Source organism: Oryctolagus cuniculus, chromosome 10 (assembly GCF_964237555.1).
Source record: "Oryctolagus cuniculus chromosome 10, mOryCun1.1, whole genome shotgun sequence".
Taxonomy (NCBI): domain Eukaryota; kingdom Metazoa; phylum Chordata; class Mammalia; order Lagomorpha; family Leporidae; genus Oryctolagus; species Oryctolagus cuniculus.
In genome coordinates, this window is record NC_091441.1 from 24,826,303 (window position 1) to 24,847,713 (window position 21,411).

At 38.3% G+C, this 21,411-nt stretch overlaps 1 protein-coding gene across 2 annotated transcripts in view; it reads right to left on the reverse strand.

Moving 5' to 3' along the window:
- The window catches only part of DCC (DCC netrin 1 receptor), a 1,216,740-nt gene that overhangs the window by 54,265 nt on the left and 1,141,064 nt on the right, over window positions 1–21,411 (reverse strand). For both annotated transcript variants that reach the window (XM_051851212.2, XM_051851210.2), the window contains exons 23-25: window positions 18,838–19,000; window positions 10,219–10,445; window positions 1,816–1,932 (exon numbers count right to left, since the gene is read on the reverse strand). In XM_051851212.2, coding sequence (XP_051707172.1) covers window positions 1,816–1,932; window positions 10,219–10,445; window positions 18,838–19,000 — 507 coding nt within the window. The remainder of the gene's footprint in view (window positions 1–1,815; window positions 1,933–10,218; window positions 10,446–18,837; window positions 19,001–21,411) is intronic.

Below are 21,411 nucleotides of genomic sequence, written 5' to 3' on the forward strand. Positions count from 1 at the left end.
TTAGTAAACTTTATAAAGAAAAAGGTTAGAAGTAAGAGAAAGTGAGTACAGATAACTTTTTTAAATGATCAGGAAATGGGAGGAATGGGGCTTCAGTTAGAAAGGAAGTAGTATCAACAGAGTGTGTTTCTAAACAGGAGCTGTGAGGACAACAATGTCTGAGTGCTGATTGAAGTTATCAGTAAGAAGGGAAAAGTGCTGATGCAGGAAAGAGAACAATCAGAGGAGAGAGTTCCTAAGTAGGAGACAAGGGATAGGGACCAGATCCTCAGACAGGAGCCCAAGGAGACCAACTTGATTTGATGGAAGAATAAACACAACATTTTCTGAGTGCTTCCTTTTGTTCAGTGATATAAGAGGGAGATTATACTTGGGAGTAGAAAGAGGAAATAGGTACAGAAGTCTGCAAAGTAGGAATACAAATAAGACATCAAACTCGTAAAATGAATCGATAAATCACTAGAGAATTGCAGTGGCATTTCTAAATAGTTAAGAGCTCACGTTGATGCCCAGTGGACAGGCTGTTTTTCTCTAAGCACATTCAGCTGTTAGGGCTTAGGGGCAGAATTCACGAGGTTGTTGATTTAATCAAGACTGAGTTTTTTTTCTTCCAGGTGAGTGAGATGGGAAATGCGGGCCATAGAAGATGAAGCTGAAGACAGTAAATGACTATAGATTGTAAGTTGAATTTGGAGGGAAATGAGAACTTGAGGGGATGAATGACAGTGGAATATGGCAGAATTAGTGAATTGGGGGTCCTACTAGAATGAGGGAATTGTTGGCAAGAGGGCAATGAAATAAGTAAGCAGGAAAAAATAAAGTAATGTAAAGAGGTAGAGACTCACATGGTTGTACTGGCTTGCTGTGATGTGGACTTGATGCATAGAGATGGGAAGGCTCCAATATCTTTGCAGGTTTACAAGGAATGAACAGTCTAGAATATCAGGTGGTTTAACTCTATGGACACTGTAATTACCCAGATTGATCATATAATTTTAAAGGAAGTGTTTTCTAGCTGCTAAGACCAGTGAATGCAAGAAGATGACTGAAGACATCAACAAGGTGGTACTATAACTTGCTACGTGACAACGCTTGGTTTAAGAGAGCTAGATTAGTTATGTGTGAAAAGTGGACATTTTAAAAAAGCAAAGCTAGAAACATAGTCATTATAATAAGCTCAATACCACTGACAGAAACGTTAGCGCTATCTACATAACTTTTTTTTTTTTTTTTTTTTTTTTTGGACAGGCAGAGTTAGAGAGAGACAGAGAGAAAGGTCTTCCTTCCGTTGGTTCACCCCCTAAATGGCCACCACAGCTGGCGCTGCGTCGATTCGAAGCCAGGAGCCAGACGCTTATTCCTGGTCTCCCATGCGGGTGCAGGGCCCAGGCACTTGGGCCATCCTCCACTGCCTTCCTGGGCCATAGCAGAGAGCTGGACTGGAAGAGGAGCAACTGGGACAGAATCCGGTGCCCCAACCGGGACTAGAACCCGGGGTGCCGGTGCTGCAGGCAGAGGATTATCCAAGTGAGCCGCGGCGCCGGCCTACATAACTATTTTTATAAACTATTTCTTGAATATGTAGCCATCTGTCTGCCAACAGACAGACCATTCAATTGTATAGAAAATGCAACAAAAAAAAGTGAGGACTCTGATGTCAAATTATAATTGATGTGGTCCTGTTCCTTCTCCATTGTTTCCATTTGCTCAGTGAGCTCTGGGAGCCTTCTAATATACTTGAGTATTTGATCTCACACAGGACAGATGCACCCAGAGCGCACCACATTTCTGCATGTGGCATCAGTCTTCACTCACCAGGATTGTTGGCCTGGGCCTCCATGGGAATCATGAGCTTAGCCCGTGTAGCTCGGCGAGCAGCCAGTGACCTCTCCAGGGTGGACATGGAGCTGCCTGCTTCCTCAGTGTCTTGACCTGAATAAAAGACAAACAACACTCCTGGGAAAAACCACTTCTTCAGTGATCTAACCCTGTACCTCAGGTCTAACCGGATGTTCAAGTGCCTTCTTATCCTTACAGATGTTTCCAAATATCTACTTTCTTGTTATCCATTACACTTTAATTGTACAAATATTAACAAAAATAATCACAACTTCATTACCGAGGAACAACCACAATGCTTGTAACTTTTGAAATACATGACAATACTTCCACATGAAATGCATGTGGAAGTAGGTATATATTAATATATACTGTTATATTTTTGCTTCAAAAATGGCATTGGACCATACCTAGTATTAAAACAATAACATAAACATTTTTTTCTGTCAATAAGCAATTTAGTCATATGGTCATATGGTTTTTAGCAGTTAAATAATAGTCCATTACATTAATTGACCACAATGTATGCAACTAATACTTTAGATCCAAAGACATTAAGTCCTATTACAAACAAAACAAAACAAAACAAAACAAAACAAAACAAAACAAAAAAAACACCTCACAGGAAATAAATCACATTCCCCAAAAATAAGTATGGGCATTTTGTATAAATTTACTATAATTCTATAAAATGCCAAACTAAATAGTCATCAAAAATAAAAACAAAGAATGATAGAGTTGAAGTTAATAACAACATATACTGGGGCTGGCATTGTGGCACAGCTGATAAAGTAGATGCCTGCAATGCTGCCATCACAGATAGGTGCTAATGGCCTGGGAAAAGCAGTGGAAGATGGCGCTAATGCTTGGGTCCCTGTCATCCAGTTGGGAGACCTAGATGAAGTTCCTGGCTCCTGGCTTCCATCTGGCCCAGCCCCAGCCATTGCAGCTATCTGGGGGAGTAAATGGATGATCTGTCTCTCTCTGTCTCTCCCCTTCTTCCTATAACTATGACTTTCAAATGAATACATAAATCTTTTTAAAAAAGATAACAATATATACTAAGCAAAAAATCAAAGTTCTGAATCATGAGTATCTGTATAACATACATATAACAGCATATTGTGCGTTCACATATTAGTGCATGTACAAGTATGTGCACACAGGTATATAATTATATCTGTATAGAAAGATTGCATGAAGAATTATTATCATTGTTTCCTCCTATTTTGAAAAGATTTATTCTTTTATTTATTATTTGAAAGAGCAACAGAGAGAAAGAGAGGAAGAAACAGAGAGGTCTTCCATCCACTGGTTTATTCTCCAAATGGCTGCAACAACCAGGATTGGGCCAGGTTAAAGCCAGGAGCCAAGAACTGCAGCCTGTCTCCCGTGTAGGTGGAAGGTGATGGAGTGTTCTGTCTATCTTCTACTATTTTCCTAGGGGCATTAGCAGGAAACTACATGGGAAGTGGGGAGGCTAGGATTCCAACTGGCACCTCCATTTGGGTGGTTGTTGTCACAAGTGGCAGCTGACCGCCCAAACTGTTTACCTTTAGTGAAAGGGATTAGGAATTTGGAATGGGGAAATGACAATAATACCTTTAATATTTTGGGTATGAGTTTTCATAACTTTTTATACTTTTTTCTTGTTTTATTTTTGAATTAAAGTATAATGCTAGGAGAAATTTCCAAATAGGCAAGATAATGTTAGTTGCCTAAATGTGGATGTAAGCACATATCCTCCACAAACTACATAGAACCATAAAAGACAAAATGTTAAAATCATACACCTTCAGCATAACCAAAAAACAGAACATAGGACAAACTTCAAGTTTTCTCTAAGCGCAAAAATAAAGAAGACATTATAACAAAGCTATTACTCAAGCTATTGCCACAAAGTATTGCAGACAGCTGCATATCTGGAAGTACTGCACAGATGAGAGAAAGGGGAAATAGAGATTCCAAGATGGACCTAAAATCCTCCATGGAAGGAGAAAGTACATTTCAATTGCAAAAATAGTCAAAATGTTTCCTAGGAGATCAGAACATTTAACCTGTATAGGATTAAAGTGGCAGTATCAGAGAAGTATAAGTTCTAGGAAAGAACAAGAAAAGAAAAGAGTCTCTTAGAAAACTTAATATTGAAAGTTAATAATAGAGGAAAAAGAGTTTGTGGATGAAAAATATTTTATATGGGATGAAAATTCCTACAATTTGACAAGACATAAATACATCTATAGGTTTAAAAAATTCAGTAAGTTCCAAACAAATCCATGCCAGACACATCATAGGTAAACTTCTGAAAACTAAAGACGACAACAAATCATAAAAGTAGTGAGAAGAAAACAACTTGTTTATAGTGATAAAACAGTTCGAATAGCAATGAATGTCTCCTCAGGAATCACAGAGGCCAGACAAAAGGGATACATTTTTTCAGATGTTGAAAGAGAAATGTCAACCCAGAATTAGATTGACAATAGCTACAAAAATATACTACAAAGAATGAAGGTGAAATCAAGTTATTTCCCCATGAAGGAAAAAAAAAAAGAAAAATTCTTCAGTAGTTTAGCCTTCAAAGAATGATTAATGGCATTTCTCTAAAGAGGCAGGAAGAAATAAAAGGAATGAAGAATAAACAGAACAAGACAAAAGTCAATTAGATACAGTAAACTTTCCTCCTCTTAAATTTTCACCATTATGTTGGACAATGGTAGTAAAACATGGAACACTCTCATGTATCTCTCTCCAAAACAAAGAAAACATAATTTTACATGCAACTATGGGAACATGGTTATCTAATAAGCTTTGTGATGTTTTTGAGTATCTGGATGTATGTGTTTTTAATTTTGCAGTTACTTTTTTATTTTTATTTTTTTTAATTTTTTTAAACTTTTATTTAATGAATATAAATTTCCAAAGTACAGCTTATGAATTACAATGGCTTCCCCAGATAACGTCCCTCCAACCCGCAACCCTCCCCTTTCCCACTCCCTCTCCCCTTCCATTCACATCAAGATTCATTTTCGTTTCTCTTTATATACAGAAGATCAGTTTAGCATACATTAAGTAAAGATTTCAACAGTTTGCTCCCACACAGACACATAAAGGGAAAAATACTGTTTGAGTACTAGTTATAGCATTAAATCTCAATGTACAGCACACTAAGGACAAAGATCCTACATGAGGAGTAAGTGCACAGTGACTCCTGTTGTTGACTTAACAAATTGACACCCTTGTTTATGGCATCAGTAATCAACCTAGGCTCTTGTCATGAGTTGCCAAGGCTATGGAAGCCCCCTGAGTTCACTGACTCTGATCATTTTTAGACAAGGCCATGGTCAAAGTGGAAGTTCTCTCCTCCCTTCAGAGAAAGGTACCTCCTTCTTTGATGACCCGTTCTTTCCACTGAGATCTCACTTGTGGAGTTGTGGAGATCTTTCATTTAGGTTTTTTTTTTTTTTTTTTTTTTTTTTTCCCCAGAGTGTCTTGGCTTTCCATGCCTGAAATACTCTCATGGGCTTTTCAGCCAGATCCACATGCCTTAAGGGCTGATTCTGAGGCCAGAGTGCTGTTTAGGACATCTGCCATTCTATGGGTCTGCTGTGTATCTCATTTCCCATGTTGGATCATTCTCTCCCTTTTTTATTCTATCAGCTAGAAGGAAACCCGGTGATTTGCAACAAGATGGAGGAATTTGGAAAACATCATGCTGAGTGAATTAAGCCAGTCCCAAAGGGACAAATATCATATGTTCTCCCCGATCGGCGACAACTAACTGAGCACCAAAGGGGAAACTTGTTGAAATGAAATGGACACTATGAGAAACAGTGACTTGATCAGCTCTTGTCCTGACGGTTGATGTACAATGTAATACTTTATCCATTTTAGTATTTTTTTTTGTTCTAGTACCATTGGTTGATCTCTGTAATTAACACACAATTATTCTTAGGTGTTTAAATTTTAACTGAAAAGTGATCCCTGTTAGGAATTTGGAAAACATTATGCTGAGTGAAATAAGCCAATCCCAAAGGGACAAATACCACTTGTTCTCCTTGATAGGTGACAACTAACTGAGCACCAAAAAGGAAACCTGTTAAAGTGAAATGAACACTATGAGAAACGGTGACTTGATCAGCCCTCACCCTGACTGTTGATGAGCAACTTGATATGTTATCCCTCTTAGCATTTTTTTTGTTTGTTCTACTTAATACTTTTGGTTGAATACTGTAATCAATGCACAATTCTTCTTAAGTGCTGAAACTTAACTGAAAAGCGATCACTGTTAAATACAAGAGTGGGAATAAGAGAGGGAAGAGATGTGCAATTCGGGACATGCTCAAGCTGACTTACCTCAAACGGTGGAGTTAGAAACATACCAGGGGATTCCAATTCAATCCCATCAAGGTGGCATGTACCAATGCCATCTCACTAGTCCCAGTGATCAATTTCTGTTCACAATTGATCATAATGATAGGACTAAGAACCAAAGGGATCACATAAACAAGAATAGTGTCTGCAGTTACTTTTTATTCACGGCATTAAATATGCTTGGTATTACATGCGTTCATTAAATACTTGAACCAAACTGTTTTTCTGTTACTATTTTGGAAGCACAAGTTTTTTGGAAGTGACCCTTCCTGATTTATTTCTTAAGAACATTACCTGACATGATTCACCCTTGATCAAAACATGTGAACATGTTCAGTAAGCTTATAAATAAGTCAAAACAATGATTAAGGAATGTAATTATTCAATCAAGCTGGCTGTTCTGTGTTGTGTAGTACTTTTAAAGATGTTATTCACTAAATTGAATTCTTTTTAAAAATGGATATCTCCAAATGTTACCGTGATAAAATTTACTTATCCACACTACAGAAATGAAAATAAGAAATCAACTCTTGGTTTTACTGCAGCAAAATTTGATGGTAGCAAATTCACTTCAAGGAATTAAACTTTAAGTCATAGAGATCAAATAGTTCAGGAATTTTGCCTTCCTCTATTGTAAGTTTTTAAGCAAAGAAAATAATTTTGAAACCCAGTAGATTTGGAAGAGACGAGTATTAAGAGGACTATCCTTACCTTAGTTCTTAGATATTTTAGTAAGGTGCTCTATTTCTGTGCTTAGAGAATAAGGTAGGTTCTGTTTAAGCACCTTGGATACTAAGAATAAGAAGGAATGGGTAGAAGTAACTTTTATTTGCTGAAAAATATTTTTATTAACTATTACTCAATTCAATTCTCTTTTCTATAGCTAAAATCTGAATGTTGCAAAATCATTTCTAGTCTATTCAAAGAGCTAATCTCATGTGCAGAAAAAGGATAAGCTGTGGTAGAAAAGCATTGCATTAAGTTAATTGAACTTAGATCAATAAGACATGGATTTTAGAGTCAGATTTTCACTCCTGGCTGGCTTCTACCAGCTCTGAAACTTTAGGCATGTTCCTTAAAGTGTTTTAATTTCAGGTTTTTTTGTTTTTGTTTTACTTATTATATGAAGAGAATGTAAGCACCTATCTTAAAGTGTTTTGTGAGGATTAACTAAGATAATGTATGGAAGTACCAATAACAGACGTTAACACTGAATGATCTTCCCTTATATTGTTGTTGCCTAATAGAAACCTCATTGTAAATATAATGGTTCTTGATATGCTATTCAGTTGTGTTGAGTTTTGTTCCTGTTTTTAAATTTTTAAATTTATTTGAGAGCGATAGCTGTAGAAAGAGAAAGCATGAGAACTAGCTCTTATGTCCTGGTTCACACTGCAAATACCCACAACAGCCCCTGCTGGGACTGAAATGAGCCATGAAGTCTGCCCAGGTTTCTCACATGAGTAGCAGGAACCCAAAGGCTTGAGCCATCACCAGCTGCCTCCCAGGGTTCATACCAGCAGCAACCTTGAAATTAGGAGCTAGTGGTGGACTTTGAACCTAGATACTTTGATATGGAATGCAGGTATCCCAACTGGCATTAACCACTAGTCAAATGTCTGCCTCAATTTTTGTTCCTTTAACAAGAATATGGCAGAGAACACTTTCCTTTATTTGAGCTAAAGAGAGAGAGAGAGAGAGAGAGAGAGAGAGAGAGAGAGAGACCAACCCTTCCAACTGCTGGTTCACTTCCTAAATGGCTCCAAAGACCAGGGCTGGCCAAGGCCGAAGCCAGGAGCCTGGATCTTCTTCCAGGTCCCCCACAGGTGTGCAGGGACCTAAACACTTGAGCCATTTTCTGCTGCTTTCCCAGGTGCATTAGTACGGAGTTGGATCAAAAGCAGAGCAGCCAGGTCTCAAACCTGTGCCCAAATGGGATGCCAGTGTTGGAGGTGGGAGCTTAACACATTACTACACAATGGTGGCCTTGAGGCACTCAATGTAAGATATAACTTGCAGGAGATTTGAAGGCTACTTTCCTTGTCATTGCAAAATTGACCAACAGGTCCTCAAACTGGTGACAAATTGACATACATATTTCTTCTAAAGAAAACAGCCATCTTTTGAGGTTAAATCCCTCCTAGGACTTGTTAAGAGATATCCAAACTTGTCTGACTTCCCCCCACATATTGTTGCAGTGAGTAAGAGCTGAAAGGAAAAGAACAAGAGGTAGTGCTCACCAAGTTATTAGCAAAACTTTCTGAGGACAGGGAGTCAATTCCATAGCCCCCAGTGGTGTTCATTCAAGAACAAGGTTGAAAAAGAAACAACATCTAAAGTAGGGTGTCTTCCTGTAAAAGAAATTTGCATTCCATTCATTCATTCCACAGATGGGAATAAATGCTCAGGCAGCAGGCTCACTGGGCTATTCTGTGTCTCTCTGAATGGAGGGAAAGGTTATTGATGAGAGCAGGGCTGAGAGAAGGTCAGTGGTGGAGTTCAAGTTCTCAGGACAGGGCCTGTAAAGGAGAGAGTCTTCTTGTGGGCTCGAATACCCCTGCTGTGACTCGCCCAAGTACAGAGTGACCCACCAGAAGACCTACAAGGCTGACAGAAAGAGCTGTGATTGACGGATCATGTGAAGACCTGACTGGATGTCTCACATCACAGGATTGGGCAGTGGGGTAACAGAGTGTCATGAAGAATTCACACTTAAGTTTCAATGGATACCACCAAGGGGCCAGTCCATGTGTCCATAAAGGCAATGAAGAACTTCAGACATCCTTTCCTATCTCTGTCCCCACCCTCTCAGGCATTCCTTTTCTCTCACATACCCAGGAAGATGGTGGATATGGGGGGAAGATAGACTGCCCTACCTTCTGCAGTAACCAAACACTCCAAAGCACGGCAGGATTTAAAGAACAAATTGCAACCATAGTATCCAGAATCTACTTGGTGATGAAGAAGGAGAATTTATTTTAAATTTCATGTTAAAGACTTCAATAGCATTAGACTTCCCATTAACAATCAAAAGTGACAGGAAAGTTAGGGAATCTTATTGAGATATCATTTAAGGCCTACAGAGCAATCCATAGTCAACAACCAAGAATTGAAGTCCTTGTTTATGCAGTTCTTGGCTGACGAAGTCCAATAAACCAATTATACTGATAACTAAAATATTCCACTTGAGTTTCAACCAGTAGCTATGCATTTAATAACCACATCATGAGTAGACCCAGGGATTTTTTTAATGAGAGTATTTGGCTACCTCTTCTACTTCCCACAGGCACTTGGATAATATGAGGTTTCTCCAAAAGTGAAACACCGTATAACTACGTCATAACATCCTTGGTTATTCTTGTACAACAGTGATTATATATTATTTTGCACCAATTCACTGATTAGTAGTCTTTTTTCTTCAGATCTCCTTCCTTAGCAACACAGTTTTCACACACACGCTATCAGTCTAGGTTAATGATCACATAATATGATTATTTGGAAATGACACGTGAGTTCCATGATAATCAAGGCCAAAGTGAACAATATTTGATTTTTTTCATACATTGAGTGTTTCCAATCTGTTTTTTTTAAAACAAGGAGTTGACAGCACATTTAGAATTGACTTCTAATTAACCATAGAAATAAGGAACTGAAAAAAAGTAGTTTAGAATTTTATTGCCTTGATGGAAATTTTGTTTGTAACTCAACAAAAAGCAGCCAATCCATTTAGTCTTCACATTTCAATAATTGTCCACTGGACAAGTACTACCTCTAATCTCTTAAAAATTTCAAGAATTATTAAATTTATAAAAGACAGGCACCAGGTGATGGAGAAGATAGCCATATTCGGTTGCCAACTGAATTTATATCAGCTTATTCTAACCACTGGAAAATGATCCGGATGTCATGCAAATTAGTAGGGGAACACCTACCCAAGAGAAGGACTGACCAGTTCCCTACGGGATTCAGAAAGGTCTGTTTTCCCTGATACCAGGAGAAGACAATTACCTGAATGAGAGGTGCTTTTGCTCCCCAGTTGGGTTTCTGACTGGCTGTGGCTGACTGGTGTGAGGTCTTGGCAACTTTGGGAGGGGGAATCTCTTCCCGCAGGGTCAGTGCCTGAGGGCTTCTCCATGTTTTTCATCTCCATTTCTTCATGATGGATCCAAAGATCAGGAGGTCGGAGCTCCTTCTGGCTGCCTTTCCTTTTGCCAACACTGTGGGTGGCCCGTTTCCTAGGGAACAGAGTTAGAAGGCAAATGTGAGAGTCTCCTCATATTGGCTGTTTCTTGTTTTTCTATCAATTCAAGTTCAAAGCTGGTAAGGAAACAAAAGGATTCCCAGGAGGGCCCCTGTGAAACCAGGAATTGGCAGACTTGTCTTGGCTGCCTTTCTTTGCTGCCCTGGAGCTTCACCACATTACAGGAGATGTGGTGCTGAATCCCAGCGGGCCTCGGCTGCCTGCCAGAGTGCTCCCGACTCAGCCTCATCTGCTGCAGATTCCCACGCAAGGTGACAGTAGGTTACGTGGAGCCATATGCCAATCTTTGGAGGCAGGCAGAAGGTAGCTGACTGCAACATCTGTTTAGGAGATAAATGAAGGAGTTGCTTCAAAAGGGCAAATAGGAATAAAAAGGCCAGCACTTGTGCCAACAGCTAAGACTGTGGCTTAGAAGAAAGTCTATACCTCAGCTGCATAATTTAACGTGCAATTGGGAAGCTTGCTGTTTGAAAACAAAAGGCAACTTGAGGACATTCTTCTGAGAATAAAGCACTTTTGCCTGGGACTTACTAAGTGTCTGGATTCAAGCACAATGAGACTCATCCTTTGAAAAGGGAAAACCACGGTTTGGAAATGTGCTTCAAATGTCTCTGACTTCAATAAGGATTCAAAAACCATATTTTTTTTTTCTGTGATAATCTCTTCTTGGGGCTAGTAGGATTCAAATGTTCCTAGCATGCACAGTGAAATAGCTTTAGGCTCATGCTAGCCTTTCTCTCCAGCAGGGAGTCAGTGAACTATGGTATACAGACCAAATCTGCCCACAGTTTTTTTTTTTTTTTTTTTTTTTGAATAAAGTTTTATTGGAGCAGTTGAGAGAGAGACCCTATGTCTTGAAAATCCTAAAATACTTTTATTGTTAGGTCTGTTTCAAAAATGGTTTTTGAACCCTGTTCTACAATTTTATAATTTTGAAATCTCCACTTATAATATCTATTTTTTTAATAATGTCTCTTATAGAACAGGATGTAAATTGTTAAAATCTAGTTTTGACAGAGAAGCATCCCATTTGACCTCTGTAATTTGCAATGAAAAGTCTATTTTCACTGCTTTGCATGACTGTTAAATGGTTCATACTCCTTGTGAAAACACTTTATTTTGTGCAAAGCCACTGGGAAGGGGTTTAGTTTCCCAATTGCTGAATAAGAAACTTTCCAAATCTGAATGTGTTAAGTAGCTAATAAATGTTTGGTGGTGTGATCTGTTGAGTTCTCCCAAACATTTTTTTTTTTTTTATCTTTCTTGAAGTGTACTGATGAGGATGAGAGACAAAGAACTTCAGGAATAAAATTTATTTTATAGTTTAGTAGAGAAATAATGCATGTTTTCTGCTCTAATGTTTTCCCAGTTACCTACATGTTGCTGAATTCCTGGCAGCAGCCCCGTGCTGCCTCTAGACAATGATCTAAAATAACTCCTTGATCATTTTCCTGTGTCTAAGATAATAACTCACGGCTAACCATCTATTCCCTGAATTCATTTCCTTACTTTGCCTGCCGGCAGGAAACTGATTTGCAACTCACACTTTAGCTCTCATATGTAGTACATATAAGTCTGTATGTACCCTTGGTACCTTCAGAGAATAATTCAATGGCATTATCAAACTTGGACACTCTACCTTGTTATCTCTCTTTCTACCCGACTAAAATGCTAAATTTCTTAACCTAGTATCCATGTTATTGCATAGAGAGTACTAGTTATCAAATCCAATAACAACACTAGATATCTCATGATTTAATATTTAAGTAGCTTGTGATAAGAAATTAGTAAAAAAAAAAGTAAGAATTTAAATAGGTAATAAATTATGAATTCTGGTTTCCCAATGCTTACAGGCATGCTTTATTCATGCTTTGATTCATTTGCTAGTCCACAGGACTTCAGTGTCACACACACCCACTTTTCTAAAATAAAAAAGTTTCAAACCTGGGCTAAAGCAGAACCATTTTGTGCACTGTGATTCATAGCCACTATCTGGAAATCAAATATCATTGCTGATGGATTTTAAGCTGATCAAGATGTATTACAAAAAGCAGCTCACCCACCCAGCTAGCAGCCAGGAATATAAAGATCTCTAAAAATTTCATTTTGTGTCTAATCTACTAGTGACCATATAATCACTTCACTTTACTGTAATTATTCTTTTTTTTTTAAAGATTTTTTTTAAGTTTATTTGAAAGAGTTACAGAGAGGCAGAGGCAGAGGCAGTGAGAAAGAGAGGACTTCTATCCACTGGTTCACTCCCCAAATGGCCACAACTGCTGGAGCTGGGCCCATCTGGAGCCAGGAGCCAGGAGCTTCTTCCAGGTCTCCCACATGGATACAGGGGCCCAAAGACTAGCGCCATCTCCTACTGCTTTCCCAGGCCATAACAGAGAGCTGGATCAGAAGTGGAGCAATGGAGACATGAACCAGCGCCCATATGGGATGCCAAAACTGCAGGCGTCAGTTTTACCTGCTATGCTACAGTGCTGGCCCCTACTGTAATTATTCTTATCAAGAGAGAAACCTTTGATCTTGCAGAGACTCATCCTCCAGTCCACCCATCCCCTAGCCCCAGTGCAGTAGTTTTGTATTAAAATGAACATGTGCTCATCACTAAATTGTCTGAACTTTGTCTCTAAATCTATAGAAAGAGTTGTCACATTGACCTTCCTCCATCTGTTGGTTCCCTGACATATGTCTGCTCTTGATTGCAGGCCACATTTCCTCTGTCTCACTGTTGGAATGCTCAAAATGTTTATGCAGATATTCCCGGTGCCTTCATTGCTAAAGTGTAGACCCTGGATCAGGGGCATCCACATCATCTGGAAACTTGCTACAAATGCACATTCCCAGGCCGCATCACAGAATTACTGATACGAAACAGGGACGTGAGCCAGGACAACAGTTAGTATTTTATCAGCCCCCATGTGAATCTGATGTACCCAGTTTTAGTATCAGTGTCTTAGTGCATTATTTCATTTGTTTTTATTTTAAAGCTAGTTTTCTTTTTATTTTATTTTATTTTATTTTATTTTATTTTATTTTATTGACAGGCAGAATGGACAGTGAGAGAGAGAGACAGAGAGAAAGGTCTTCCTTTGCCGTTGGTTCACCCTCCAATGGCCACCGCGGCCAGAGCACTGCGGCCGGCGCACCGCAGCCAGCGCACCACACTGATCCGAAGCCAGGAGTCAGATGCTTCTCCTGGTCTCCCATGGGGTGCAGGGTCCAAGCACTTGGGCCATCCTCCACTGCACTCCCTGGCCACAGCAGAGAGCTGGCCTGGAAGAGGGGCAACCGGGACAGAATCCGGCGCCCCGACCGGGACTAGAACTCAGTGTGCCAGCGCCGCAAGGCAGAGGATTAGCCTAGTGAGCCGCGGTGCCGGCCCTAAAGCCAGCTTTCTAACAGATATAAAATTCAGATGCTTAAATCCTCCCCAAATATAAAATACATTTTTTCCTCATAGGTTCTGTTATCAAAAATAGCCTTAGAATGTGAAGGTCTCTTCCTATGCCATATTCTTGAATAAAGGTAAACAAAGGATCCTCCAAGACTCTGCATTTTTCTTATATCATAAAAAAACTTTCACAGTAAGATCAAATAGTAGTGTTGTTAGTTTTTTCTTTATTTCTTTTTGTTTTGTTTAACTTCTACTCAGCATGCCTTCACAATTGGTTTTACTTACAAACTACTTATTCTTTAAGGTCCCTTTCAAGTGTCTCCCCTTCCTGACCACTCTAGGTCATGGTGACCCGGGATATCTACCTCATTTCCTTCATTTCTATATCACTTGCCTTGGCTTTGATTAACCTGTCTTATTGAGTTGGCCAGGTGCTCCCTCTATGATAACTCAGTTCTTGCAGTAATGCTGGGGCAATTACTACCAATGCAGAGATGGGTGAGACATTGGGAGCTTGATAAATGAATGAATAGTGGCATGGCTCCAGGGAACTTCTGCACTACTGGAGGAAGGAGTATGCACTAGAACTTGATAGGTAGGAAGGCTGCCAAGTAAAGGGACCACATCATGGATTCCAACAGAAACATTTGCTTCCAATAGAAACATTTGAACTAATGTATAACATTTTTTAGCTAAAGACATAACATTAATCAGATTTGTTACTTTGCAGAACACATACTAAGCACTCAATGATTACTGTAATTGAATAATAAGAATTTTCTATTATTGACTTGGAAATAGTTTTTGAATATTTTCTCCTGGTTTTTGTTTGGTCTACCTATTCTTTACTTTGCACATAACCTATTATTCTAAGGAGAGCCTCTTTCCTTTTCAGTTTTCATCACTTTGGTAGAGATTTGGATAAGAAACAACATTGATTGAGAGTCCATTTTATTTAAGATGATGCTAAAGTACTAAAATATCATTATCAGCTCATTGATCCTTTTGCCACAATGTAATAAATTATTAAATTCTCAATGTGTGTGGGCATATTTTGCTCAAATTATTCACTGGAGATAGACAAATAAACAGCCTTGTATCTAGCTCTACAAATTAGATGATGTGCCCACGATCTGATGGAGTTTGGGGCAGGAACACTGCCTCCCCAGTTGTTTAAGGAAGGTTTCAGGACAGAAGGACTCTTGAAGTTAATGTGAAGAAATGATTACAAATTCATCAGGAAGACATGTATTGAGAAGAATAAATATTTCCTTCTCCTTCTCCATCAAAATCCTCCTCAAAGGCTTCTATCCTCTTATTTCTCTATATTTATTATTTTCATTCTACTAACTGCTATTCAAAACAAAAACAAAAATTTACATTGGAAATCCAGGGCAATTCTAGGTACTTATATATACCTGTATTTTACGAAATGGAATTAATGTGTATAGAAGTCCTATGGAGTTGCCAGTTAAAATTTCTCTTGTGTGAATAAAGAAAAACAATTAAAATGTTAAGCAGAAAATCAGTGAGAGTGACCTATACTAGTTAAAATACAGTAGATTGCATGTTAGTGTTTAAACATTTGATCTTCAGTATTGTAAATAATTATTTTTGTCAAGATGTGAATGTGTGCTGATCTTTGAAACTTGCTGTGCACATGTCAAATCAAACAGAAGTTTCAGTCAAGCAGATTCTATCAAGTGAACCCTGTATTTTATTTCCATGTTTAAACTTGATATATTCAGACAGAGTGTTGATCATTTACCTATGTAATGCTTTACAAATAGAATAATTTGTAGTTTAGATTTCCAAGACATGTTCAATGTCAAATATTTTGTCTTTAGTGTATTTAGAAAAATGTTAACTTATCAAAACTGATGATCCATATGTTGGATAGGAAAATATTACTACTTTACTAAAAAGCATGGACAAAGGCTCATCAGCTTAAGTCTTCAGAAAATGTAATTTTGCTTATGATTATGATATCTTACTATTTACGATATTCTACTAAATAATAACACTAGCTGAAAGTGTAAGAGGAGTCTCTTCAAAGCCACAAAACTATTTCAATTAAAAACAACTAAAAAGATAGGCACAATTACTTTTATTTCACATTAATATTCCTTTTTAAAATTCAACTTCCCATTAATACTTTGAAGTACCCTCATGTGTGACTCTGTGTGTTTGTATAAATGTTAAAAACATGACAGAATAAAATATGGAGAAACGAATTTAAATAATCTATTATGGATAGTCCATAAAAATGGAATATCATCAAAATGCAAATAAAAATTTACATTCTCCAGCTGTCTCCACCAAAGAGATAATGGAGAAGCCCAGAAATATGGGTCCTACTTCACTCTATTAATTATATTAAATTCCCATTGTCTGAAAGCCCCCTAAAGGCCCTTGGTTTTGTTTCAGATTGGAAATGATTTTGCTTTCATCTGCATTACACAGTTTGTTTTAACAGGCTCAATGGTACCACTGTTATAGGAAGAGGAGCCCTCAACGAAATCAAGAGAACCTAAATTAGTACTCAGAAATAACTTGAAGAATTTTTTTGTCTTCCTCTCTGCTAACATCTGCAAACAAAATGAATACCAGTGAGTCTGTGACTGAAGAAAGATATACGGCACAAAGTATGGAAATACACCACACAAATATCACTTTGGGGATGGCTGAAGAAAAACTAAAGTGAGCTGTAAATTCACTTTTGTTTGTTGTTTCTATCACTCACAGAATCACTTATTCTTTTATTCTTTCTCTAATTTTAAAAACAAGTCAAGGCAGGTATTTGGCCCAGTGGTTAGGACACAGCTTGCAATGTCCACAACTATGGAGAGAATGGGTTCGAATCTTGACTCTGCTCCCAATTCCAGCTCCCTGTTAAAGTGCACCTTGGGAGGTAGCAGGTGATGGCTCAAGTAGGTGGGTCCCTGCATTGATGTGGAGACTTGGACTGAGTGCACATCTCCTAGGCTATTGTGGGCATTGAGGAGTGAACCAGTCAACAGCTGCTCTTGCTGTCTTAAAAAGTTCTTAAAAATAAAATATAATTCATATTCAGAGTTCAATATGAGCTCTTTCCAAGTAAAACCATAAACTTATACCAAAATGTATAGGGTGAACCTAGAAATGCATACTATGAATTTATTTTAACACAGTTTGTGAGTTTCTCAACATGGTTTCAAATTCTACTTTTGCACACTGAGAAGACTTGAATTTTCTCTAGGGAGAAACAAAAGAGTCCAGGAACCCAATTCATTAGGACAACACAACCCTTAAAACATTCTCATAGTAATGACAATAGGAGAAAAACACCAAAAATAAAAAAAAAAAGAAGCCTGGTATGGATTAGATAGTTGAATAAAGTTAATTCAGAGACTCTATCCATGTTTTACAAAGTAGACCAAGTATGGTTCTGAGGCCTCCTCCCCACTTCCTTCTCAGAGCTCTCCACAGGTCTGCTGCTTTGATGTCTATCTTACATTTTTGCACAATTTCTCCTCTTGAAATGCTGGATGACGAGACTACTTGATGCCTTACTCAATGAGTTAAATTTTTTTTTTTCTCAGAGCCTTATTAAATGCTCAACATACTGGAAGATCTACAAGTGATAATGACTTCCCATAAAGCTTACCTATGAGGTAATGGGTAATGAATGAAATTCATTCTTATCAGGTTGCTGGTTTCCGCACAACAGACCAGCACAGCAGTATTGTAAATTTCAAAATATTTCAATCTTACAAATGCTCAATATATAACTTGTTCTGCTGTATAAATAAATTAAATACAAAGTCTATCTATGGTTCTCTGTCCCCTTTTTCAGTAATTGTACCTTTCCCTATTCTGTTTTTGAATGTTTCACATCAGAGTGCTGGAAATATGCTGGCAATAAGCATAGTTATAAGATTTTTGAAAAGAGAGGGAAAAAATCTGAGCCACTACCAAGAGAGCAGGGAAAATGATTTGCTAGAGAATTTTTATATACCAAAATATAATATATACTCATATAGTCATCCAACCAGCCACCTGTGGGCCAACGCCTCAGGCTTTCAGAAATGGCAAACACCATGCTTGGGGCCAAAAATAACAAAACAAAACAAATTTCAAAGGAAGAGCTTATTACAGTCAACTAAGCGAGAGAATGTAGCTGAAAAATTCATAGCAGGCTGGATTTGACAAGGGCTGGAGAGGCAGAGGTACAGAATGGCCAAGAGATTTGTTGACTTCTAGAACTGACTGGCACAAGACTAGTAAGCTGGGTACTGGGTGTTGCTCAGAGAGAATAAGCTACGTTGGAAGCATATTTCCTTTTTGAACTTCGGTGCGTCAATTTCTGCATGTGTTAAAACCTAGGATAGCATATTATAAAGATACTTATAGACTTCTCAACACTTCTAATTTCTGACAATGAGTCTTATCCATGAAATGTGAGCAAATTTCAATCTCTGGAATTTTCTGTCTTGACTTCTTCTAAAGTTTACACCTCATGGAATTGGAACTATAGAGTTTCATAGTCTATATTCAGCATTCATTCAACAAGTTTCAATGAATTGCCTACAGGTCTCCTTGTCATAAGTGATAAGTCCTTGTAGGGGAATGCACACTGCCACTGGTGTGCCTGTGAGTGCAGAGAACCATAGAAGGAAACTTGGTGGAGTTTACTTTCGGGTGTTACTCAAGGAGTACCCGCCCTCTCTTAAAAAGAAGAATCTGTCCTGACAATAAAAACCAACAGAAATGGAAGTGGTGTCCCGGGATTCTGCTGTAAATCTGCAAGACTAGCTCTTCCTCAATGAGATATAGGCTGGAAAGGACAAAAGGCAAGGTTTTCCAGGGTCAGGAGACAAAGAACCCAGGGTGAATCATGAAACAGCACAAGAGGAGAGTGTCAAAGCCTAACCCCAGAGGACAATGCCTTCTTTGCTCCTGGGAGCCAACTGCTACCTACTTTCTCTGCTGAGCTGAAGAGCGCCGAGTGCAAATCACGGCCACAATCACCACGACCAGCACTGTGATGACACCGACAGTGACCACGATGATCACAAGCAGGTTGCTGTTCTTCTGTGGGGTGACACTGCCGTGTGGGGGGTGCATCTGTCCAATGGGTGGCTCTGAGAAAAGACAGGCAGAGTTCAGAGTTAGAGTGATGAAGGTGCCAGCCTCTGTTCAGCTCTCACAGGGATGTGGAGAGTTCTAGTTACTCTGGGCATTCATGAATCTGGGAAAAAAAATGAAATATGGAAGAGAAAAAAACTTAAACCTTCTACCCAAGATAAATAATGTGTGTAGGTACAAAAACTTGCACAGAACGATCACTGTAGTGTTATTAAGAATAGTCAAAGGCAGAAAAAAACCATAAATGTTCACTGAATGAGAAACAGATAAACAAATGTGATATAGCCATATAACGGAAGACTACCCAGGTATAAGAAGGCATGAAGAACTGAAATGTGCTATAATATGGATGTACAATGAAAACACTATACTCAGTGAAAGAAGCTATACACAAAAGGCCACATATTGTATGATTCCACCTATATTACATATCTAGAACAGGCAAAACTAGAGAGAGAGAAGATAATTAGTGTTTGGTAATACATGGGGAGAGGCATGAGTAGGGACAGGCTTTCCTTTGTGTTAATGAAAATATTCAGGAATTAGTAGTGATAGGGACCAATGCTATAGAGATTCTAACACCCAGTGCATTATAACTTTCACAGGGTAAATTTATGGTAGATGATTGTATCTCAATTAAAGAAAGAGATTAAGTGTAGCATTAAGTAGAAATGGGGAAAGAAGTTAAAGAAGCTACTCTGCACTACAGTTTGTGAGAAAATACTATTTATTTGATGTTATGAAAAAATTAACCATAAACTATTGAACTCCAATCACAGTCTACTTGTAGTTATCTTTTCCTTTTAACTTTTATTTAATAAATATAAATTTCCAAAGTACAACTTTTGGATTACAGTGGCTTCCCCCCCGCCCCAATAACTTCCCTCCTACCCGCAACCCTCCCATCTCCCACTCCCTCTCCCATCCCATTCATATCAAAATTCATTTTCAATTAGCTCTATATACAGAAGATCAATTTAGTATATATTAAGTAAAGATTTCAACAGTTTGCACCACACAGAAACACCAAGTGTAAAGTACTGTTTGAGTACTAGTTATAGCATTAATTCACATTGTACAACACATTTAGGACAGAGATCCTACATGGGGAGTAAGTGCACAGTGACACCTGTTATTGACTTAACAATTGACACTCTTGTTTATGACGTCAGTAATCACGCTAGGCTCCTGTCATGAGCTAATAAGGCTATGGAAGTTTTGAGCTCACCAACTTCGATCTAATTCAGACAGGGTCATAGTCAAAGTGGAAGTTCCCTCCTCCTTTCAGAGAAAGGTACTTCCTCCTTTGATGGCCCCATTCTTTCCACTGGGATCTCACTCGCAGAGATCTTTTATTTAGGTGTTGTTTTTTTTTTTTTTTTTTTTTTTCCACAGTGTCTTGGCTTTCCATGCCTAAATTACTCTCATGGGCAAATGCCTTAAGGGATGATTCTGAGGCCAGAGTGCTGATTAGGACATCTGCCATTCTATGAGTCTGCTGTGTATGCCACTTCCCATGTTGGATCGTTCTCTAATTGACAATTATTCTTAGGTGTTTGAATTTAACTGAAAAGTGATCCTTGTTAAATATAAGAGTGGGAATAAGAGAGGGAGGAGATGTACAGTTTGGGACATGCTCAATCGGACTTGTCCCAAATGGTAGAGTTAGAAACGTGCCAGGGGATTCCAATTCAATCCCATCAAGGTGGCATATACCAATACCATCTCGCTAGTCAAAGTAGTTGTCTTAAGATGCTATCAATAGCACACTTAATTTTCAACCATCAAAGGTACATGAATCTCAATGAAAAGTGGTCACTGAATTTGAAAGAGTAGCATAAAGTCCCTATCCAAATGCTTTCCTGTGCTGCATCAATACCTCATGGGAGAACATATTTAGGTGCAAAATAAAAGAATATGACATTTTAGTAAATTGCTTACCTAAATAAGAATGGCTAAGGACCCTTTACATCACTTTCTTTTTTGTTGGTGTTGAAAAAATTTTATTTATTCATGAAAGGCAAAGTTAGAGGGAAGGAGAGACCCTCAGAGACAGAGATCTTCCCGAACAGGTGCTCATAAGGGATGCTGCATTGCGGCAGTGGCTTACCTTGATATGCCACTTTCTTTCAGCCCTCATTCAGTGATCAATTAAGTGATAGGTTCTGTGTCATGTTTGTCATAAGAAGTTACAAATTAATAAAAAAGTAAATACCAGCTAATAACCTTTTTTCATAAATTAATTTAAAATTTAGCAAACAAAAATCAGTTTGGATGTTTTCCTACACTTCAGTTTGAATTTTTTCTGTAACAGACTATATAAGATTTCTATATTTTTGTGCAAATTATGTAGCTCTTCTGAACCTCAGGGACTTCATATGTAAAATGGCAATAATATACTTATTGT